Genomic DNA, 25,534 nt, shown 5'->3' with positions numbered 1-25,534 from the left:
AAATGTAAATTTTCATGGCCGGAATTTTCACAAGTAATAAAATATTCCGGGCTACTACGTCGAAGGGATTTCACTTTCAAACCTGACATTTTGTCCCCATCTGCGGAGGATATTTTTGAGGTGTTGAATGTCCTATTTAACCCTGTAGTGAGCCAGAGTGTTAATCCGACATTCAACAAAGCTACAGTCCTCCTTGAAAATGTCCTCTGCAGATGGCGACGAAACATAAGATTTAAAAGTGAAATGCCTTAGACCATGGCATTATAACCCAGGATGTCTTACAGAAAACTCCCGTGTCAACAAAGAAATCACAGTTACCAACAGAAAATTTGTCACTCCTAAATGCCACATATGTGAACATACAATCTACAGAAAGATGTTGTTTTACCAAGCACGAGCTACACAGAAATGCATTTTTAAAAGCATTTATTAGCCACAAAAGCATTAATGCAATGATAGCAGTTAAAGACAAGAATGGACTGACGATATCACTTCTGCCATGAAACACACAAACTGAAAATTTTCAACAAGAAAATGAAACAATCACTGACAACAGGTCCAGCAGCAGAATCTTCATTCACCACAAAAGCAGTTGAAGTAATTGATTCGTCGAGGGTTGAGGCCTCCATAATTGCTTCACCAGTACCAGATGCAACAACATACACACTGAAACTTTAACAAAAAAAAACATCGATTGATTGTGCTAGAAGCCACCAAGTCATCAGATTCAACTGGAATTCCAGCATCAAGAGTTTGCAGCACATCCAAAAGGAAGAAAGACAAGATACAGCAAACCTGTGTATCTAAAAAATTTTTGGTACCCAGTCTCAATACAAAGAAGCCGGTAACATGGACAATAAAAATATGCTAGTTGTAACAACTTAAAAGTATTTATTCTTAATACACAGTGTCTTAAAAACAGTTCTGTAACTTAAAACTGAAAGCTCTGGTGGTTGTTTTGACGGTTTTCGTATTAAGGAGCACTGGTGCAAAAGTTATCAACCAGAAAACATTAGTACTTCCCCATATAACTGGGTTAGTCATTGTCATAGGAAGGAAGCTCAAAACAGAGGCAGATGCATTTATGTAAAATCAGGTGTTAAAGTAAAAAATTGATCTGAAGCTGAATTTCTGAGTACAGAAAAACATTTTAAAGCTACAGCAGTGCAACTGAAAGTAGAAAAGAGAAAAATATTAGTCATGATCCCGTATGATGACCCAGAATTTTTTATAAATAAGACTGCGGCACTGCTGAGCATCTTAGATGCTGAAAAAATCATCAATAATTATACAAGGGGTCATTAATGTAAACATATTTGTAGAATGTTCAATTAAAATTCAATTCCTCAGTCAGGGTGTCTACATGGACAAGGAAAAATAATTCCCGGATTTTTCCCGGTTGAAAATACACTTTCTCCCGGGTGAAAATACACTTTTTTCTGTGTTAAGTGACAGTATACTTTTTCTCGGCACTTATCAATCCTTTTATGGTTTATGGCTTTATACACCGGTGTAGAATTTCCCGGCACTTTAGAAAATGAAACTCAGGGGAAAAAACACGTTTTGGAAAGCTCTTTGATGTGCAGCAACATATACACTGCATAGTTCCGTGTTACGAAGGTATAAATTCGAATTCCACCAAACACCGCATGTTACTTTCCGAAGCATTAAAATCGAGATTGCGACGCACTTTTGTAAGCCAGTCACAACTCATGTCACCTGATCTCGCCAGCTGATGACAGCATTTGACACGTGATGTATTCAGCCAATAGCAAGATCACTCTTAAGTAGCGCGAACACACAAATAAGAAAAATTACTGGCTTAAATTAATGTACAAGTGTTGCTACAAGAAAAGCAAAGCTATTACATATAATATTGGTCTCTAAGATTAATAAGCTGCAAGAGAAGCTAAGCTTCCACATACATTGTTGATCTTTTTTGCGCGTCATACATCACATAAATGTGCCAGTAAATTTTTTTAATAACGACGTAAATGTCTGATCTTCTGGGCTCGAAATTCTTCATATGATCGTCCCCAAAGAGCTGATTTTTAAATGAGAGTCAAACGCTCTGTGGTTTAAGAAAATCGTCGTACACACTCTCACATAGTTTATCTTACATAAAAGAAAATTTACTTTGAAAGCAACGCTTTTCAAAGCAATATTCACAATATTTTTCCGTGACCTATTTGAAAAGTACGTTTCAGCAATTGCCAGAGAGCGCCAGATAACAGGCGTCACTGCACTTGCGCAGCTACGATGATGCAGGAAGCCTGCATGTTTGTACGTGTGAAACATTAAAAGATCTTGCATTAAAATGAATCTAATGTAAAAAAAACTGTCACGTCACGCTCATTGGAGGCAATTTGTTGTTAAGAAGCACTGCACAGTCTTCCTGAAGCCTTTGACACACTTTGATGTTGGCAGACACTTGTATGAGCACTGTGCTTTGTTGTTGTATATGGCGCATTTTCTTTGCGACTTAAGTTTTATTTTCGTTTTTTTTCTCTCGTTCATGTTTTGTTGCTGCAGTATTATTCTGCAGAAGCGGAAGAGTATTTGTTCTTACCAGTCAAAATCACAAAAATCTAACTGAAAACTAAAACAATGAAAAATTCCCGGAAATCAAAGAGATTCTCGGGATTTTCCCAGTTTTCTCCAGGATGAAAAAATTCCCGGATCTCCCGGTTGTCCCAGGTCGTAGACACCCTGTCAATATCCTACACAGCTTCAACTTATATGCTAATATAAATAGCCCTGCAAGGGTAACAAACACATCAAGGAGACTCATACAGAACATATTTTAAAATATAGAAACCACAGATACCGAAGCTATGAGTATTGATCTAGGAATATCTGATAACATTTCACTCACCGTTAAAGTTTTCACAGTAACAAAAATACAAAAACAGTACATCAAGTGTGTAAAATAATTTCTCCCCTGAAAACTACAAGCATTTTTCTATCACACTGACTAACCCATCCTGGGCAGAAATATTGTCACAAACAAATACAAATGCTGCATACAACCTGTCTGCCTTCTTTTTTCATCACAAATTTTGAAATGTGCTTTCCAAACAGATTAGTGAAACACAAATGCATGGATCACAAGTGATATAAAAATTGTTTCAAGACTATGAAGACTCAACTCTGAAATCTTTTACAGACCCTAAAAAAGTAAGAAACTACAAAAAAAAGTTTATAGAAGGATAAATCTCTGGCTAAAGTATTAAGTAACAATAGATTAATAAGGAGGTCTGACAATATAGCATGAACTACATGGGAAATTGTTAAAAGGGAAATAGGAAAAGTCTGTACTACATATTGCCAATTTATCATTCAGTAAGGGTGTCTTCCCACACAGATTGCAAATTTGTAAAGTTGGATTACTATTAAAATGGAGATGCCTGTAAGGTAGGAAACTACAGACCCATATCCCTCCTTTAACTTCTCCAAAAAGCTTCATAAAACTGATGAAAATCAGACTCATGATCTACCTTGACACCGTTAATCTTCTGAATTGTAACCAGCATGATTTTCATACAGATCACAGCACAGAAACAGCCCATAAGGAAGAGATTATGAGAAATTTAGACAACAAAAGTGTAGTGGGAATCAACCTAGATCTTTCCAAGGCCCTTGATACAGTAAATCAAATTATCCCTGACATGCTGGAGGCAATAGGCATCAGGAGAATTGGGAGGAAATTATTTGAATCCTATCTCCGAGCTAGAACTCAATTTGTGGAACTCATCTCATCTCATAATAGGCAAAAAAGAAAATGAGTATCAGACGCTAATAAAGTGGAAGCAGGTGTCCCACTGGGTAGAGTTATTGGCCCCCTATTATTCTTGATTTATATAAATGACATGTATATTGCTTATTTCCATTCATTCTATTGTGTCTTATGGAATAATGTTCTGGGGTGTACCAAAATATCCCTTGAAAGACTTTTTTAAATGACAGGAAAGGACCATTAGAATTATTATACACAGCTCTCCACAAACACACTACAGGTCCTCATTCATGCAGTTAAAAATACTTATAGTACCATCTTTGTACATATTCAAAAGTGTACTGTATATGTGAGCCCACTTGAGTAGTTTACGTACAGATGCAATTTCCATAACTGCAATACACATATCAGTGAAAATCTACATGTAGAAAGAACGAGAAAAACAAAAACTCAAAAACATTTGAGTCATTATGGAATAAAGCTGTATAATACTCTGCCACTTTGCATCAAAGGAATGCAAGATTAGGGAAAATTTAACTTAGAATTAAAAAAATTATCTGTCAATTAACTGTTTTTATAACAAAGGAATGTTTGTAATCTCCAAATCACTAACAAATACTTCTATACTCTTCATTGTCACTTGAACCGTGCTGTTCACATTGTGAATGTCATTTTGTTTGTATGCTCTTCTAATTCTAAATGATGTGATAAACGTTTTATTCAAAGTATACTGTATGTATGTATGTCAAATCATTATTTACTTGGCAACAGAGTTTAAGTAAGACCAGTGCATTAGTTAATTGCATCAATTTTCTTAATTTTAAAATTTTTATTTTATATTTATTATTTTACTATGTAGAATAATGCTATGCATATGCTGCATGGTATTATTACAATTCTTATCTCGTGTACGTGATGCAAAAAATGATCATGAACAAAACTAAACTTGCATATCACATATTTTGCATAAGAAGTTATTATTGTGATTAATGGCTTGTATTTTCATTTTGAAGACACTTGCATTTGTCAATAAGTAAATGCTATAGCACACTTTTATTCGAATTTAAAAGAAAATGCTCCTAGAACAGTAAGAGAGTGCTAAAGATGCACAGTTCTCAACATGGAAAAAACAAAGTAGGGCAGCTATGTTTAAAGGAGAAATAACTGCATGGAGATGCAGTGTAGGCTACATAATGATTAAGTAGAATTCTGTAAACAGAGTTAAACTGTTAATGATAAAATTGCCCATGTAAAGCTTTACTTACACCTTCTCTCTCTCCAAGAAGTTTTGTTGTCAGTAGTATGTTATACTGTAAACATTCCTTTTAGCCACATTCAAAATAAACCCCATATGGCTTGAAATATCTCAAAAATACTGAATGGTTTCAAACGGGGAAGTACTGACAGTTTATAATAAATATAGCAACAGAATGGCATTAATATAATCTTCCTAGTAAAATCTGAATGGGCTACTGGTACAAAATTAAAAATTCAAATATGAAGATTGAAATCAGTAACATTTAAAACTAAGAAAAAAGAATTATTGTTTCCCCCATCTTAAAATGGAAAGTTGGGGAAAAAAGATAGCACTGTATGTAGGATTGCTGATTTCACATTTCTGACCAGAATGTTCAGCAGCAGCAAACATTACAACATTTGACATACAGATATAGTAGGCACCTCAGTTGTTTTGTACACTTTAATCGGTACTGATTACTGTTGTTCTACGACGTGATGGCGGTTTAGCTCACATAGAACTTCAGTAAAGTAACTTTCGCTCTAATTTGGTCTTTACATGGGCACAGTATAATACCAGCAGTAAGTTATTACCTTGTTTTTATGCTGTTGCAAACTTGAGCACAATATTCAGTGGTTCTTTGTTGTCTGTGAACTCATAACTATAGTTTTAACGCTTGTTTTGGTAGAATGTTTAGCCACCGATGCCACTTTTTTCCGACGATTTAGCACCGCAAACTGCGAGGAAATTGAATCCTTTTGGTGATATATTCAATGCCCGGCACTATGGTATATTAGTGAAACTACACATTAACATAATCCGCAGGTACCAACAAATACGGTATGTTTGCTTGGGAAACAGTTGGTTACTTTGCAAGGTGTTCTCAGTTCAGTGAGACTGAACCACAGGACACGTAGCTGCGATTCCTTTCGCATAATCACAGTCATTTGTGATCATGTAATACAAATGTACTGATATTTTAAAAAATTCAAACATCAAGAACGATTCACTTTATTCATTGCGGATGCTGTAGAAAACTAACTATAAATTGCTACTCTCTATAGTAATATATCATGCATTAACTCGTGAAATGCTGGAAGAAACACACACTGCAGAGTTAGTAATTTATTCTTGTAAGTCTACAATGTAGAAAACAAATTTTACAGCTTCAGGAGGCCAAAATCACAACGTGATACTGGTAATACACTCGCATACAAAGTTGACACACGTCTCGTTCGCTGTGGCTTATGGAAGCGACCTTACACTTACGTCTTACAGGCATTTCACATTTAGCATTTAGCCATTTACAGTCGCTCCCATCAGCCCCCGCACCGAATGTCGACTTTTTTTTTTTGCGGATATTACCAACTGCAAACTTCAATGTGGCTCTTTTTTTTCTAATCGACTGACTTCGGGTAGCTACGGAATGTTTACGCCACGCTCGTTGCGATCCTTAAGTCGTTGCGGAACAATATTGTACGCTGTAGCGATAAAAGAACCATGTTTCTCTTCGAATGCGACAGCCCTGGGAGAAGGAGGCGGGGCTTATCCGAAGCATCCAATATGCTACGAGCCGATTACAAGTTTTTGTTCCCTGCAACCTGTGCAAAAGGGCCACCTTAAAGTGTGCAAATAGTACATGCTTCAAACTACGCAAAATAAAACTAATACATACATATATATCTCTGTGTGTGTGTGTGTGTGAGAGAGAGAGAGGGAGAGAGAGAGATTTGCAACCTGTAGTTGGTAGCTGTCGGTCAAACGTGGACAAAATTACTCCTGTTCATTAACGAATTGGAAGTTCGGCGGAAACAGCAGCTCACTATCAAAACAGTGAACCCTGTCCCACAACAACTAAACAACAATTAATATGCATGCCGGTGCTCCAAAAGGAGACGGCACAACCAAATACCAGGCGCCATAGCCCCGCTACCCTTGTGTTTTCCAATGGTAAAAAAAAAAAAAAAATTAAGTCGGTATATTACGGATCAGAGTAAAAGCTTTCACTCAAGAGATAATTTAAACATTCACCTACAAGAAGAGCTAAGCAAAATAATGTTTTCCAGCATAAGTAACATTCAGTAAATATTAATTGATATTTATATAGATGTTTTAGAACTTCGGATATTTATCAACACAAAATTGCGAGAAATGTACTGAATATTTCAGTACAGACTATTTCACCCACCATCGTCATGCATTTATTTGAATAAACAATAATTTTGGACACGGGTATCGCTGGATTATGATGGTTTGATAACAGGATCTCACGCACTTGTCTCACTTCTTTTGATTCGGACACCGTTCATGACTTTCAGAAACTACCCGGTGTAATTTGGTGCACTACCATGCTTAAAATATATACAATAATGTATTAACATTATTTTATTATTATGTACGTAATACTACATCCTGTATGATGAAGCTGATACCACTTAAAATGATCTATGCAGAATAAAATTCTTGAATATTTACACTTAGGTAATATGAAACTGAACATCATACGTTTAAATTTCTCTTTCCATAAGACTTACGATACAGTGAAGACATATTTATCGTTTATACCACCCCAAGTGTTTCTTGCGTTGGTTATCTGCTTATGAATTATGTGGCTTTCCTTTTGATTATGAAACTATGTTGGCATACCTGTCCGGTGATGTACTGCAGTTTTCAATCGTCAGTGTTATAGCATACGTAGGCTGTTCTTTTAGAAGAAGGGGGAAGTGTTGGAGAGAATTGGTAAGTTTTGGTACTACCTTCATTTAATATTTTCTGAATGTTGCTTATGTTGGAAAACAATTTTTGCTTTGCTCTGCGTGTGAGTGGATGTTTAAATTATCTCTTTGAGCGAAAGCATTTTCTGTGATCCGTAACCTATTGTGCCGTCTCCATTTTTTGTAGCACCGGCATGCATTTTAATTGTTGTTTAGTTGTGGGACAGGGTTGACTAATTTGATAGTGAGCTGCTGCTTCGGCCGAACTTCGAATTCTACAGGTCACTAATATACCGGTAACAAAAAAGTAGTGTTTCACATACGGGTATCATTTTAAGTAACGTACATTATTACGTAATTAAAACTTGTTCCAATGGCATATACCATTCTCATGAATGTACCAATATCCACAGTCATTTCTTGGCGATGTTAGATATACAGGGTATAATTAAGTCAGAGTATAACTAAGTCAAGCGGAATGACCAGAATGGGAACACTGTGTTAATGTTGGAAGTTGAAAATCTTACTGATGTGGTTCTTTTGCTTCGGACTTCATCTGATTTGTTGCACTTGAAGATAACAATACTGAGAGTGATCTGTGGGTGTTTGTTTCTGAGTAATGGCAACTCAACTCTGCAGTTGGCACACAGTACAGTCTACAGATTGCAAGAGGAGTACGGGGTGTTCAGTAGCACACGAAACGAGAACCTTATGTTCTTATCCGCCCTTGCCGCACACACACGTGTAACAGAAGCAGAGTAATACATTTTTTTTTTGTACCTTAGACTAATGTCGGGTGTTTCATGTTTTGCTTCCACCAGGAGTTTTTTGCTTTGTCTAGGACCTTGTCTTTACTTCTGGTTTATTTCCAGATTGCAAATTCCCGTGTTGCCAGTTTAATGGAGTATTCTCATTTACTTACTTGCTTACCTTTACTTCTGACTGCTCGTTTTTTGGCTTATTTGCCGCTTATTTTTAATAGAAATAGCGGGGCTATAGTTTTAATCTAACACCATGAAGAGTCCTCAAGCTGGTGGATGTCTGGAACGAGTGGGCTTCCTTTTTATTCGTCGTGCTTACTCTTGTGCTGCTTTGCCTTCCATGTCCAGTTACACTGGTGAATATCTGTAACGAGTGGGGTGATTTCTTAATTGTGGAGCCTCCACTTGTACAGCTTTGCTTCCAGTGTCTGATTTGAGAACTACTGAAACGTCCCCCACACTTGCACTTCATCTGTCTCTGTGCCAGCTGCAGTTCCATTGCCTGCCACATTATTGGTGGTTCTCTTGATATCCTGTAGTATTATGTCACACCGAATGCCATTACTGTGCAGTCCATATTTCATAAAATCTCTTTTTTCATTGACAGATTTAATGTATCTGCTATTTTGAGTAAGTTTCTTGAAGATTTTGTATCAGAGGCACAACTACTGTAGCTTATATTTAACTAAAATGGAGTTTTTTGTAGTACACCATATCACAAGTCATGGTGTTCCACAGGGCTCCGGTTTAGGTCCCTTTCTTTTTTTGGTCTACATTAATGATTTCCCATCACACGTTAAGGATTCTGAACCAGTACTGTTTGCAGATGACACCAGTTTATTGATTGAAGGGAATAAAGAAGAAAATCTTAACTGCATCTGCAAAAGATATTACAAAAGGAGTGTCTGAATGGTTTACCAGAAACAGGCTAATAGTTAATCCCCAAAAAACTGTACTCATGAATTTCCACACTGATCAAAATAAAAATCCGGCACAACCTGTAACATGTATAGATAACCAAAACATTAGTGCTGTCAATGAAACTAAATTTCTTGGGATTCATATCCAGGAAAATCTTAAATGGAGCACTCACATCACAGCCCTAAATTCAAAACTAGCAAAAATGAGCCATGTAGGCTAGTAAGAATTCTGTGCAACAATACTAGTGCAGAAACAGTTAGGGCTGTATACTTTGCTTGTGTACATTCTATACTGAACTACGGTATCATTTTCGGGGGAAATGTACACCAGGCCATAACAGTTTTCAGGAAACAAAAGGCAATTATAAGAATAATGAAACAAGTGAGCAGCAGAAAACCATGTAAACCTTTCTTTAAAGATCTATTGATAATACCCCTTCCCTGCATTTATACACTGGAAGTAGTCACGCATGTCAAAAAAAGCATACTGAGTAAAGAAAACCTTTTTCCTCAAAACAAAAGTGTCTATGATGACAGTACCAGGTCAGACAGTGACATACATGTTAATCATTGTAACACCACATTATGCCAAAAAGGTGTATATCATGCAGGAACAAAACTTTACAACAGAGTACCAAGACATATAAAATCTCTTCCTGAACTACAAAGCTGTCTGTGACACCCTACCTACTGAAAAACTGCTACTATTCAATCTCACAGTATCTTTTGCAAGAAAAAATGTAATTTGTATCTTTAATTGTAGAAATAAGTTATAAATATACAGTATTTCAAAAATTTGTAATTATTAACTTATAGATCCAATTTGTCATAAAAATTTAAATAATGTATGTTTGACATTTGAAAAACCAATAGCTAAAAAGGTTATCTGCCCAATAGCCTGTGTACTATATATGTACTGAAAAAGAGATTTATAGGGACAAAAAACTAAATAAATAAATATAAAAAATGCATGATACAGTTTTAAAAACATCTGTCACAAAAGTTTGAGCAGCAATCAGATTGTAAGTTGTTCATTCATCCATCGAACCACCGTATCCCATAGAGTTTCGTGATGGAAGAGGATTCTCAGTGATGTGGAAGGAGTCAATTTTGTTAAGTGCTGGAATGACCAGCAGTTTGCATGCATTGTGTTTCCGTGGAAATATGGCTATTTGCTCACTCATTAGGTCAGAATTGAATGCTACGACACATTTTCATACATGTCTGTCGGGTATTGGCTATTTAAATTAATGAGGTGGTTGCTCATCTTAAATAGCACAAGTGTGTGGCCAAGCTTGGTGTTTGTATCTAACAAATGGGTCATCAACATGTCTCATGGTCTTGCTAGAGAAAACAGTTTGTAGAGGTTGGTGATTTGCCCACATACAATTTAGTAAAATAGTGAAACATTATTTCTACCAACAGGATTTGAATCAGTTGCCTCTAGAGTAAGAACAACCACAATGACGTTGATCTACAGTTTTGTATTTGAGAACTGGCCCAGAAGTCCACATCAGTAACAGCTTAATTATTTGATATTGACTGCTGGATAAAGGTGTCCTCAGAATTTTCCGTGCATTACAGTCTTTGACTGTGTTCATTGACATCTCTCTTGCATGTTTTTGAATGCCATCTACTCACTTTCCATTAAGTTCTTCTGTTAGTCTTCTCTCTTGTACTCCAGCATAGAATTTAAACTGCTGTGCATCTGTACACTTGCATACATGTACTGCTCACCTCTTATTTCATTTTAATTACAGCCATAGGTCCTCTGTTTCAGTTTGTTACTTGATCCGTTTGCATGCTTTCCTGTCTCTGCAACTAATTCCCAACATTCTTCTTGCTATTAGTTCTCCAAGCAAGAATCGTATATATAGTTTTCACATTAAAAGTCATGGCCCATAATTATAAATTAAAACTGGTAATACACATGGTAGTAAACTTACCTTTTCAGACAAACTGCAAGCTTTGTATTAGGTAAAAATTTAAAATTAATTTCTAAGTGCTTTCATTCACGGTGGCTAGTTTATACAAATGTAGGAGCAACCATCCAGTAATGCTCTATATCTGGTATGTGGCAGTTGTTGGCTGTTTTAAAAACAGATGCATTGTAGCCTGTACAGTACTCATTGCAGTTTCGTACAAATGGCTTATTAACAGAATGTATGATTTGGGTGAAGATAAGTGCATATAATTTCAACTTCCACAATCAAAGAAACAGTGGTTGGATAAATATCCATGGTTAGACCATATAAAGTGACATAGGGGATATGTGACTTACTATTACAATCAAATTCAGAAACTGTCATTGTCACTACAATTTTTTGTTTGTTTCACTTTGTTTATATTCTAATTGCCATGACTGTGGTTTATTGTAATATTCATTAATCTGATTGTAAATGGAAATACTTGATTCATGTATTTTGATTACTGCTACCTTCTTATCCTATCTTTCCCTTCAGAGTACTATATTGGTTACTTTCCCTCATTTTCTTCCAGAATATGCAGTGCTCTTGAGTTATGTTTCAGAAATATAATGATAGATACTTTCTCATGAGGGTGTTCACACTCATTTCTCTTTGGCAAATTATTTTAAAAGTAGTTGTGTAGGTTATCTCCATTTGTTATTATTGCCCAGTGGTTTCTTCATATTGAGTTCTGCTTTGACTATCACTATCTGTTCTCTAATTCCTTAGTCAAATGATACCTTTTTTCTAAATTTTAAAATCATCAGTCAGTATTTGGTTCATGGTTGCTATAATTTAACCTGACTCTTCACCCCACCCAAAAAACAATAAATAAAAAAATAAAACATAAAAATTTTTGAGAACTATGCATTTCTCTCAGCTGTTATCAGTTAACTTCTGTGAATAACCTCACAGTACTTCCATGTGGACCAAATTTATTGTTTACAATCTTAACATTACATATCCTTTTATTGATGAAGATTCCAAAGTTTTTCAGTCATATTCAAGAAATTTTGTGTGAAAGTCTCTTCACACATGTACCACACGTTCCATCAACAAACCATTTATGTATTCACCCTCTCTACATTTCATTTCACATGTAGTTCAGTTTAACATTAGCTTATAATGTTACACCTAATCTCTGTGAAATAGTCCATAGATATACCATCAGGCACCAATTTTTTTCATATTGTTTGTGTGTATTATTTCCATTTGTCAACATTTTAAGATGAGCAGTCAGTTATTACACAAACTGAAAATATTAACTCACTTTTTGTTTTTATAGGTTTGTCGTCATCAGTAAGCACATTTCTCTCTAGATAACATCAAAGACAGAGTAAAAAAAGTTATTACTAGAATTATTTTTCCTAAAGCTAAGTTGATAGTTTTAGAATGTGCAGGAGAGTTCTCTGCTCTAGGGTGTGAAACGTGCTCAGGTGCCTCAATTGGTGAACCAGTTTGCACAAAAGGGAAATGACTAGGTTCAACTCCTAATCCAACGAACTTCTAATCTGTCAGGAAGTTTTGGTACATCACATTTGACTACTGGGTCATTTGTAATTTCTGGATCTGAAATTACTCTTTGGTAATTTTTGTTTTATGAACATTACACCGTGGTCCAAGGCATCTTTCTTTGCCTAATATTTCATGCCTAATGCTGGAGACATCGTCAGAAGTTGTAAAGACTCAGTAGTTTGAAACTTAAAACCAAGCTCAACACTATGTGAGAAAATTATTCTGTGGGTCTTGTGTGTGGGCTGACTCATGCACACTGAATCCTGTTACAAGAAAGTTATAGTTCATGTTATAAACTATCTAAAATTTTGTCTGTTCTAATTTGAACTGTGCTTACTTTTTGACTTGAGAGCTTACACTGATTTGTTTCATTTGCAGAATTGGCAACGATGAAAGAATTGGCAAGGAGACATATTCCTAAATACTGGAGAGTGTGGCGGTCTGCTGAAGTTGTAGAAGAGGAACTCAGTGATTATGAAGATTTAGACATAATAGATCCAATGCCATATGATTTGGATATCACATCTGTTGTGAAAGTTAAGAATCCTTATTTGTGGAGCTGCTACCAGCTAAAAAAGGCAGAGTACAGGAAACGATATGGCCACGTGTCGGAAGTAACCTTGTACCATGCAACAGCAGAAGACAATGTACAATCCATCATCAGTGAGAACTTTAATTGGAGGTTTTCTGTACGAACAAAATTTGGCAGAGGTGTTAGCTTTAGTCCAGATCCTAAGTACGCTAATAGGCATTGTAATAGCAATGCTGGCTGTGAGAGAGCTATGATAGTTGCAAGTGTACTGGTATCAAATACATGCCAGGGTTCATACTCTACTAAGATACCCACCAAAGGTCACGATACAACTGTTGGGAACAAGGACAAAGTTTATGTTAAGTATTCTGATAACGAGTTTTATCCAGAATATGTAATATATTATAATGATGATTCAGAGCTGTACTGAATGATAGATTTTAATTGGCATTGATTCTTCCATGTTTGTATGTGTTTTGGGAAATATAATTCTGGGGTGTACAATATCTTATTCTACCTAAAGTTTAGTGCCATTATATTCTTACCCTATTTACATATTTAAAAAATCTATGGAAAAATGTGTGATATATCTTAAAAATAAATAAAACTATTGTTACAAAGTTTGAAGTTTGAATTTGTGTACAAGAAGTACCTGATTTATTCAGTTTTAAAGGTACTGTCTACAAATTGCAGCATGCAAACTTTTGCTTTCTTCCTTCTAAGTTATCTTATTTGATCACGTAAGGACGAGATTAATGTACATTACTGTAATAGATGAACAATGAGTTGTAGGACTCATGTTATAGTGAAGTCTCAGAAGTACTGAATGCGGGAGGGAGAACTCTTATCACCGTGGATTTACTGCAGGTAACAGTTTGAGCACTCCCATTGGAGATCTGTGATCAAAGAATACTCATTGATTGAAAGGTTTCCAGTCAAAAAATAACAAATGTGTGCATCATGAGGATGGTGCAAAACTTTTGAGCAATTTAGAAAATGAGAGGTAGATCAATAGCTAACGATATATATTTTCTGTTCATACACCTGTGTACCACACATTAACCAGTTATGGGCATGTGGTTACCTTTCCTTGTGTTCCGTTGTTGTTTTTATCCTAGTATTTTCATTATTGCAACAAGGAATTGAATGACCTCCTATACACTAACCAGCATGGACTCCAAAAATATCTATCGCGTGAAACCTGACTTGCACTTTTCTCACATTACATACTGAATGCTTTGTATCAAGGCAGTCAGGTAGATGCAGTATGTTTTGACTTCTGAAAAGCATTTGACTCAGTGCTACACCTACACGTATTATCTAAAATACAAACGTGTGGGGTATCAAGTGAAATTTGTGACTGGATTGAGGACTTTTTGGTAGGGAGAACACAGCACCTTATCTTGGATGGAAATTCATTGTCGGATGTAGAAGTAACTTAAGGTGTGCCCCAGGGAAGTGTGTTGGGACTTTTACTGGTCATGTTGTATATTAATGGTCTCATGGACAATACTAATAGTAACTTTAGACTTCATGCAGATGATGCAGTTGTCTCTTAGGAAGTACTGTCAGGGAGCTGCATAAATATTCAGTCAGATCTTGGTAAGATTTAAAAGTGGTGCAAAGATTGGCAACTTGCTTTAAATGTTCAAAAATGTAAAATTGTACAGTTCACAAAACGAAAAAGCATAGTGTCGTATGATCATAATATCAGTGAGTTACAGTTGGAATTGGCCAATTCATACAAATGCCTGGTTGTAACATTTTGTAGGGATATGAAATGGAATGATCATGTTGACTCAGTCATGGGTAAGCTGGGTGGTGGACTTCATTTTATTGGTAGAAGACCAGGGAAGTGCAATCAGTCTACAAACAAAAGAGATTGCTTGCAAATCACCTATGTGACCAGTCTAGAATATTGCTCAAGTGTATGGGACCCTTACCAAATAGGACTAAAGGGGGATATTGAACATACACAGCGGAGTGCAACACGAGTGGTCACAAGTTTGTTTGACCTGTGGGAGAGTGTTAAAGAGATGCTGAAAGAACTGAACTGGCAGACTCTTGTAGGTAGATGTAAACTATTCTTGGAAAGTCAATTAGCAAAGTTTCAAGAACCAGCTTTAAATGATGATTTTAGGAATACACTACAATCCCCTACATATCACTCACATAGGTATCCTGAAAATAAGATTAGAATACTTACAGCATGCAAAGAGACAGCCAAACAATCATTCTTCTTGCACTCCATATGTGAATGGGACAAGAAGAAACCCTAATAACTGGTACAATGGCATGTACCCTCTGCCATGCATATATCAGTGATTTGAAGAATTTAGATGTAGGAAGAGGTAAGGTTTTTACTTCTTTAAAATTAGTGTGCTTGATTTCCTTATGTTTGTGTGATTTATGTAATTTCCTTTTTCCCACGTGTGTGTGTGTGTGTGGGTGGGTGGGTGGGCGGGTGGATTGATGATTTACTTTCAGTCTTTGCCTGGCTTATTGTTGACACTTTCAGTGACAGCTTTTCTGAATTAGTACATCGGTATATGTTCGTGTATATGGTTCTGAAATGTATTCGTGTTTTGTTTCTGTTACGTTGAATCGACATTCCAAATATGAATTAACTCACTCATTTGGCCAAGACTTGTACATGTTAACATTCAGACTTTATCAGGAGAATAGTGTTGTTAGTTAAATTGGAACCCCTTGATAAGTCTTTAAGGCATTTGAGTGCTGCATTTAAAACCTGCCTTATATATTATCTTATCCAGAAATAACATTGTATTTTAATGCACTCACTCACAACAGGAACACTTGCTTAAAAAAAAAAAAAAAAATGGCGTGGAAACATTTACACACACACACACCTGTAGTTACACATTTAGTTTTCATCGGTTTGTTTTTTTAATGGCTAGTACTTTTATGATTGTTTGTTGCCAGAGTGGCAGTTTATCTGGAATACCTGCAATTTTCAGACAGTTTCATTTTACCTGAAAAAATTAGCGAGTTTTGGGAATTTCATAAAATCTCTGGGAATTCTGAATTTTATTTAATTTAATTTTATTGAGTTTTATAAATCACAAATTTTAAAGTATTAAATATTTCAAAGTGTGTAGACTATATCTCTATTGTTCCATATAATTTATCGGTATTTAAAAACTGTGGCCAAACTATTGCTTACGGGCAGCATATCTTAGCCAAGAGAAAAACACACAATGTTAGTTTATCAGGGACTTCTTATAATGCCATCTTGCTCCCTACACCTGGATTCTTGTGGCTTTTTTAATTTTTTGAGATGTGACCAACACAGCTGCATATTTATTTTTCAGAGGTCAACTGTAAGGTTTTTGTACAGTTCTCTATTCAGGTCGCTTGGCAATTATCTTCATTACAGTAAAACAACTACATCTCACACTGTTTTGCCATGTGCAGTCTTTGCTGCTGTATCTTTTTTGCATCTTCCTACCTCTTACATACTCTGCTTCCAACATAGCAAATGTGCCCATCGTGTGTAGATCCCCTTGACCAAATTTAATCTTTAGTCATCCAGCATGTCCACATTACTTATCTTTTTGTTCGTGTTATAACCATCAGCTAACACAAGATCCATTTAACTAACAATTCAACTCAATTCCTATTCACCTTTGGTAACCACTATTGTGTTGTCAGTGAACATGTTATGCTGATTTTGTGTCTGTGACAAACATCTCCCACATCAAGTGTGACAAACATCTGCCACATCAAGATAGTACTTCACATCCCTGATTGCCTTTTCAATATACAAATTATATACCAGTGGTGACAATGACTAAACTTGCCTTAATAATTCCCAATTTTGGCCCCTTGTATCAATCCATCAGTGTCGATTATTCCCGTTTGTTTTCAATAAAACATTTCCGAGCATGCGACAACCATCTCATTATGTTATATAGATCACCATTTTGGTCAGTTGGTACAGTGATCTGAAACATTAATCTTTGTAACAAAATTATGATGTGGTCAGATATTCAGAAATGTTTTATAGTTAATGACAATGACCGGAGAAACCTTCATTCGCGCATGCTCAAGTCGTCTTCCTAAGAACTGAAATTGTTGTCCATTATATTTTATCAAAACCCTATTTCAAATCTACAAATGCAAAGTGTTTTCCTTAATCTGCACTTTTACTATTAATACTTTATTACTAGGTCTTTTTTCTTGTACCAGTCATGACTGGACAGACTGCATCAAAATTACATTATTTATCATATAACACACAAAGAAAGTTATCGACAACAGGGTCACACAAAACAGATGAAATTAATATTCTTTTGTCAAATAATTTGAGACACTATTGACAAATTCTCCAGTAGAGTATAATGGGTGATGTTTCAAGTCCTGTACAATTTTTGTGTGAAATAATCTTAGTGGTAGAAGTTACACACCTTGAGGTAGTGTGTTGAACATTTTTAGAGCAACACTTTAAAACTGTCTAATGTTCAGACAGTCAACAGCATGGTGTTTCTGTGGCTTGGTGATGGGTGTCATAATTATGTATTTCGTGCCTCATGCTGAAAACACCTTGTTTTTCTTTCACACGGAAGAGGCATAACAGCGCATACTGACTGAAAGTGGTTGTTATAGCTAACTGGGTAAGTATAGGCTTAACAAAACTACAGCCTTTTGTTTGATGTGATGATCCTGGCAGCTTAACACATCCTTGCAATCTGTGCAGTGTTACCATAACAAGCAGCCTTCATAAATGTGGCTATGAAATAGTGCATTATACATCGTTTTAAGGAATTGGGCAGTTAGTATACCATCTAGTCTCCTCAGGAGGTGTATTACTCAGGAGAGCTTGGAGCACACATACACTATGTGCTTATTCATTGATAGTTAGCTGCCAACCATGAAGCCCAACAATTTGACAGCCTCCATATTAACCATGCATCCAACATTACTGAGGCTGGATATCAGGTAACATGTTTTTTACTCATTTATTTTTTGTTGATCCTCTCTTTGATGTGTTCAAAGAGAACAATTGTGCAAATTTTGTATCTGGGAGAACAACACCTCCAATACCATAACACTTTAGCTTTCCAAGCAGTACCATGTACAACATGGAGTTAAATGCTGTGCTGAGGTAACAAGAGTGTCAGTGCTGCATTTGCCCTGACTTCAAACCCCTGCCTTATCTTCGTAATTAAGTCTGGTGCTGCTGTAACCATTTACTTTCCTTTGCAAAACAGTGGTGTGTCCTGGAAGAGTTTATTGTCTTCAAAGTAACTTTATATCTAGAATTTAATTACATGCTCTGTAACCTTAGATAAAATGGGGATTATTTCAAAAGGTGGAATTAGACTTCTTCTTGTACTCGTGTACCAGATTCCAAGCCACTTTATGTGGATTATGAGACTCTTTAATGAACCTGTCATTGTATTTCTTTTTTGCATCCCCAACCCCCTTTCTGTAAAAGCTCCTGGCTATTAAGTAATTGTAGTGAAGCATATTTTTAATTGAAAGATCTAAAGATCCCTTCATATGGTCTCTGAACATTATGACAATACATTTTAATTTATCTAGGTCATGTATATAGCATATCTTCCATTTAATAGGTTTTTCTATGCCTTTTGATTTGCCTGCAGGATTCATCTTGGGGATTGTTGGGAATATGTCACAAAATTTAGTTCTTGACATTTAAATGACTGTTGGCCCTCATTTCTGCAATTTTCTATTGCCAAGTTACACCAGACAATGCTGATTTCAGGTCATTTAGTCTCTCTACTTTATGATTAAGCGCTTGACCCTCTTTTTTGGTGCACTTGTCAACCCTCTGCATTAAGTTTGTAATCACTCTCTCCAACATGTTATGGGGTACAGCATGAATCTCTTGGTCAGTGGCATCATTTAATTGAAAAACAGCATATGGCTTTCTCGAGAAAACCCCACAAGAAGAAGTCGCATGGACTAAGATCAGAAGAGCAAGGCAGCCAGTCAACTTGCTGAAACCAAATATTTCAATGATTTATGCCTTAGCGGCAAAGTTCTGAGACAAGAAATTTTCATGACATGGTCAAATAATGTTCGGAGCTCATGATGACAGCTCTCCCATTTTCTCCAAGGAAATAAGGTGCCATGAAACCAAATTTCTGTAATCCAGCACACACTGTAACTCTGTCACAATGCTGGTGCAGTTGGTGAGGCGTTAATTAAAACAGCCGTTTAGGAAAATAAGCCTCATCTGACATTAAAATCATAATCTCAGGTTCTTCCTCCAACATCTCTCTCATTACTTCAGCAAAACATTTCCTTCTCAATCAAAAAGGAGGTAACATTGACTCATCCAGTGCAAGAAACAGTATTACAGAATTTTGTATTATCATTTCATTGCCTGTGAATGACCTTAAACTATAAGCCTGTACTTACAAAGCGTGTTTCATAAAGGCAAAGAACTAATTTGGGGAATGAAATATATTTTCAATTAAAATTCTTTTATTTGGTCTTTTAATTTGCTAATAGGAAGGGATGTGAGAGTTTTAGGTAGGGCATGGGTTAGCATCAGCCGAGCATGAAGCACTTTTTTTTTTAATTGTAGCTATATTCTATGGCTATTTACATGGTATCTTAATTTTTTTTCGTATGTTATGGTAGAGTAGGTCACAGTTTAAGTTTTGATTTTTTGTTTTCACAAGCAATATTACCTTTATTACACATTCATGTAACAGGTTCTGACATGGTTCTGGTTTTAGCACCACAAATATTTCTGACAGCTTTTCCCTGCTGTGTTAGCAATGTTTTTAGATTGGTTTGTGTTGTTGCACTCCATATTTCAGCCACATAGCTGAAGTTTGATGCGAATAATAAATAATATGTAGTTTCTAGCGCAAATATATCTTTCCAATATTTGCTAATAATTTTTATGGCAGATATGTTTGTAGACAGCTTACAAGCTAAGGAATCCATTTGCATGTCCCAGTTTAGGATGTCCTGGATTGTGAATCCCAAGAATTTTGTCCGTTTCTCCTTTATTAAAATGTGGATAATTTCATATCAAATGCTATCTGGTCCCGGGTGCTGAATTCGATTACCGCAGTCTTACAGCACTTACATTTGTACTGAACCATTTCATTGATAACATTGTTGCACAGCACTGCCACACAATTGAAGGCCTTTTGTTTGCAAATAATTGATGTATTGTCTGTATACAATATTTTTTTAGATTTAGAACCATACTTTATATCATTAACATAAGTTAAGAAAAGAAGGAGTCCCAACATGGAACTTTGAGGCACTCCATATTTGATATCAGTAATTTTGGATTTGAATGACCCACTGTTTAAGCAACACAAGTTGTGTCCTATTGCTCATATACAGTTTTATTAATTCATCTGCAGTTTCTCTAATACCCAGGTTCTACAGCTTGTCAAGTAATGTGGTGATATTGACACAGCCAAAACTGTTTTCAAGATTAGCAAACACTCCAGTAAGATGTGCCTTGTTCTCTATGGCAGTTATTATTTCATCTATTAACTGTGCTGTGGATACTGAAGTTGACATGTTTTTCATAAAGCCAATCTGATTTTCAAATATTAAATTGTGTTTATGTAGGAATATCATTAGTGTAAATATCTTTCTCAGTTCTCATAGAAAAGGCTAGTAAGATTGAGATGGGTCAATAGCTTTCAGTTTTAGATTCATCACCTTTCTGGTAAGCTGGCATTACTTGTTGTATTTTTAGATTGTTTGGGAAGCTAGCTGATGCAGTTAAATCATTTACGACTGTGGCCATGACATCAGACATGATATCTATGCATCTTTTTAAAGTGCTGGTAGCCAACCTATCATAGCCTGCAGATTTTGAATTTTTTATTGACTTTACTCTGTATTTTATCTCATTGCTGTTAGTTGGTGAATAGTATATGCTATGTTTAACTGAAATTCCTTTATATCTGTACTGGAGATGATTGAAGTAGTCATTGATGGATTTTCCTACAGAAGAAATGTACTGAGAAAGGGAAAGGAAAGAGAGAGAATCATATTTTGATCTGATATTGGCAGTTGATGATACTTTATAGTAGCTGGTAAGATAACTAACTAATTTGTCCTTGCAATTCCTAAAGGTACTGGTGTTTATAACTTTCCAAACAGTTATGCCATTGTTACTCGAATTTCTTAACATCGTGGCTACGTATTCACTTCTAGTGTATAGTAGTAGATCTTTTTACTAATAATGATACTGATACTTGTTAAATTCTACCTGTAGTCTATTACTATTGGTATTCTTTAGCCATGCACATTAGATTTTCACCTCTGGATTTATCTAGTTATTTATTTTTATTTTTCACAGTTATTTACTGGCAGTGTTATTTCTGGGCATGAGATGTGGAAGCAATAAGAATGATCTGATGAAAATTCACTGAAAGTAATGCAGTTCTTTTCATACCATTGGATGGACAGCTCTCTCTCTTTTGCATAATGATTTTCTGTTTCTACCAGTACCTAAACAGCAAGGCGTTGAGGAATGGCAAGGTACAGAACTGATGCATTGTATGTAAAGTGAGACATGTTAGTTACAGAATAGAAGTGTAGAGTCTCATAACATATAATTTCAAGCCATTGACTTAAAAGTGCAGGAGACTCGTCAAAACACAAAAACTTGTTTAGAATTTTCCTTATAGTACAAGTAATATAATATACAGTACTGGATAATTACTTAATTAAGCAATTAATAATTTTTCTTCAAAAGTAACAAACTTCTAAGATTAACAGTCCTCTCTCCTGCTCAATTTTTCATGTTTTCATTTATTAATTCTTCTCCTGAATAGTAACATTTCTGCACTAGTTTCTCATATAAGGATTTTTTCAGTGTTTCTAAATTTATGCTGAGCAATTCTCTTCCTTTCACTTTATTATAAATTTTCATACCCATATAATGTGGAGTTTGATCATAAAGTTTTAAAAGATGGGTGGGCAGCATAAAATTATTTTGTTTTCTGATGTTGCAATCATGTTGAAAATGATTTGCCACAAATAAATCAGGGTTACTGTGTACAAAGATAATCAGCTCATATACACTCTTGGAAATTGAAATAAGAACACCGTGAATTCATTGTCCCAGGAAGGGGAAACTTTATTGACACATTCCTGGGGTCAGATACATCACATGATCACACTGACAGAACCACAGGCACATAGACACAGGCAACAGAGCATGCACAATGTCGGCACTAGTACAGTGTATATCCACCTTTCGCAGCAATGCAGGCTGCTATTCTCCCATGGAGACGATCGTAGAGATGCTGGATGTAGTCCTGTGGAACGGCTTGCCATGCCATTTCCACCTGGCACCTCAGTTGGACCAGCGTTCGTGCTGGACGTGCAGACCGCGTGAGCCGACGCTTCATCCAGTCCCAAACATGCTCAATGGGGGACAGATCCGGAGATCTTGCTGGCCAGGGTAGTTGACTTACACCTTCTAGAGCACGTTGGGTGGCACGGGATACATGCGGACGTGCATTGTCCTGTTGGAACAGCAAGTTCCCTTGCCGGTCTAGGAATGGTAGAACGATGGGTTCGATGACGGTTTGGATGTACCGTGCACTATTCAGTGTCCCCTCGACGATCACCAGTGGTGTACGGCCAATGTAGGAGATCGCTCCCCACACCATGATGCCGGGTGTTGGCCCTGTGTGCCTCGGTCGTATGCAGTCCCGATTGTGGCGCTCACCTGCACGGCGCCAAACACGCATACGACCATCATTGGCACCAAGGCAGAAGCGACTCTCATCGCTGAAGACGACACGTCTCCATTCGTCCCTCCATTCACGCCTGTCGCGACAGCACTGGAGGCGGGCTGCACGATGTTGGGGCGTGAGCGGAAGACGGCCTAACGGTGTGCGGGACCGTAGCCCAGCTTCATGGAGATGGTTGCGAATGGTCCTCGCCGATACCCCAGGAGCAACAGTGTCCCTAATTTGCTGGGAAGTGGCGGTGCGGTCCCCTACGGCACTGCGTAGGATCCTACGGTCTTGGCGTGCATCCGTGCGTCGCTGCGGTCCGGTCCCAGGTCGACAGGCACGTGCACCTTCCGCCGACCACTGACGACAACATCGATGTACTGTGGAGACCTCACGCCCCACGTGTTGAGCAATTCGGCGGTACGTCCACCCGGCCTCCCGCATGCCCACTATACGCCCTCGCTCAAAGTCCGTCAACTGCACATACGGTTCACGTCCACGCTGTCGCGGCATGCTACCAGTGTTAAAGACTGCGATGGAGCTCTGTATGCCACGGCAAACTGGCTGACACTGACGGCGGCGGTGCACAAATGCTGCGCAGCTAGCGCCATTCGACGGCCAACACCGCGGTTCCTGGTGTGTCCGCTGTGCCGTGCGTGTGATCATTGCTTGTACAGCCCTCTCGCAGTGTCCGGAGCAAGTATGGTGGGTCTGACACACCGGTGTCAATGTGTTCTTTTTTCCATTTCCAGGAGTGTATGTATAGTGAGGGAACACTTAGTACACTCAGATTTTTTAGCAGTGAGCGACATGATTTTCTTCACCCAACATTGTGCATATTTCTAATGATGGTTTTCTGAAGGTTTAGTATTCGACACATATGGTTTGAGCTACCCCAAGATACACTTCCATACCTTATTACTGACTCAAAGTAGCTGTGATATACTAATTTTCTTATGCCCATACTGGTAGCATTGTACAATATTCTCATTGCATATGGTAGGCTATTTAATTTATTTGCAAGGTACTGTATGTGTGACCCCCCAATGATAGATTTTTATCTAGTTGCATTCCTAGGAATTTCACACCACTAGCTAGCTTCCTGCAAATCCTGGTTTCTGTGACTGACCTGAATATCATTTAATTTTGCTTGTTATATTTTAATTTGCATTAACTGAGTCTTTTCCATGTTTAATTTTAACCTATTTAAATCAAACCAGTTATCTAAGTTTTCTTAAGTATTTAATACAGTTTGTGGAATTTGATCTGTAATGTTACTTTCAATGATTAAAGATGTGTCATCTGCAAATAAAACTGAGTGATACTCAGTATAAGTGGCAGATCATTTATGTAAACCAAAAACAGAATGTGACCTAAGACAGAACCTTGGGGTACTCCATGTGAAATAGTTTTCCATCTTGTAGTATAAGTTCCTCTCTCTGATGTTATAACTACTCTTTGTCTTCGGTTGGTTCGATAGGATTTAAACCATTCTAATACTGTGCCCCTAATTCCATACTTTTCCAGTTTACAGAGTAGCAAGGAGTGATTCACACTATCAAAAACCTTTGATAGGTCACAAAAAATTCCTGTGGCATGCAGTGAGTTGACTAGAGATGAGCTAATTTTATTAACAAAATTATTTATAGCAGATATTGTGGTTTTGCCTTTTTGAAATCCATACTGATTTTTTGAGATTATTTTAAATTTTTCTATGAAATTTTTAATTTGTATGGTGACTACCTTCTCAAATATTTTTGACAGTGATGGAAGAAGAGAGACTGGACGATAGTTTCCCTGTGTTCTTTTGTGCCTTTTTTAAATAGTGGCTGAACTACTGCATACTTCAGTGTGCCTGCAAAATAACCTTCTTGAAGGGACTGGTTAACTATTGTAGGTAGTGGCTGCAGAATTATTTTAGAGACTGTTTGTAACACTTTTGTTGGTATCCCATCCCATCCTGCTGATATTTTACTTTTTAGTGACAGTATCACATTTTCTATAGCTTTTTGCAGTGGTTTTTGTAAATGTACTGAAACATTCACTGTCAAGTTGCTCACTGTTGAAGAAATTTACCGTATTTGGATACTGTGCTACATTGACATTAGACATGTTTACATGTATAAAGAATTCATTAAACAATTCAAAAATTTGAGCAGGATTTACAATAGTTTTATCCTCTATCTTGATTTCAGAAATATCGTGGCCTCTACCGGTGGAACCTATTTCAGCTTTGACCACTGACCATAATAATGCCTTTGATTTATTTTCACTAACCAATATAAATCTATTATTTGCCAGTTCTTTGGCTGCCTTTACAACTTTTTAAAAAATATTTTGTAATCTTTTACATAGGTAACAAAATGAGGACTTTTGTTATGTTTTAGTTCCCTATGTAGCCGTCTTTTTCTTACACTCGAGATTTTTATACCT

At 36.7% G+C, this 25,534-nt stretch overlaps 1 protein-coding gene and 1 long non-coding RNA gene across 2 annotated transcripts; one reads left to right on the top strand and one right to left on the bottom strand.

Moving 5' to 3' along the window:
• Positions 1-409: 409 nt before the first annotated feature.
• On the bottom strand, positions 410-6,286 carry LOC126234453 (uncharacterized). The gene is made up of 2 exons (XR_007544726.1): positions 5,567-6,286; positions 410-672 (listed from the first exon to the last, which is right to left on the bottom strand). It is a non-coding gene; the product is annotated as an uncharacterized LOC126234453 (long non-coding RNA).
• A 1,662-nt stretch (positions 6,287-7,948) lies between these two features.
• On the top strand, positions 7,949-13,965 carry LOC126234452 (protein mono-ADP-ribosyltransferase TIPARP-like). Its single transcript, XM_049943146.1, has 2 exons — positions 7,949-7,968; positions 13,229-13,965. The coding sequence occupies exon 2, from the start codon at positions 13,240-13,242 to the stop codon at positions 13,810-13,812; it is 573 nt and encodes a 190-aa protein (XP_049799103.1). The 5' UTR covers positions 7,949-7,968; positions 13,229-13,239; the 3' UTR covers positions 13,813-13,965.
• Positions 13,966-25,534: the final 11,569 nt, after the last annotated feature.

This window comes from Schistocerca nitens, chromosome 2 (assembly GCF_023898315.1).
Source record: "Schistocerca nitens isolate TAMUIC-IGC-003100 chromosome 2, iqSchNite1.1, whole genome shotgun sequence".
In the NCBI taxonomy this organism is placed as follows: domain Eukaryota; kingdom Metazoa; phylum Arthropoda; class Insecta; order Orthoptera; family Acrididae; genus Schistocerca; species Schistocerca nitens.
Note: the sequence above shows the minus strand (reverse complement) of the source record. Positions and strands in the feature narration are given on the sequence as shown.

Coding starts and splice junctions, on each gene's coding strand:
- LOC126234452 (XM_049943146.1), top strand. CDS start 13,240: ATGAAAGAATTGGCAAGGAGACATATTCCTAAATACTGGAGAGTGTGG.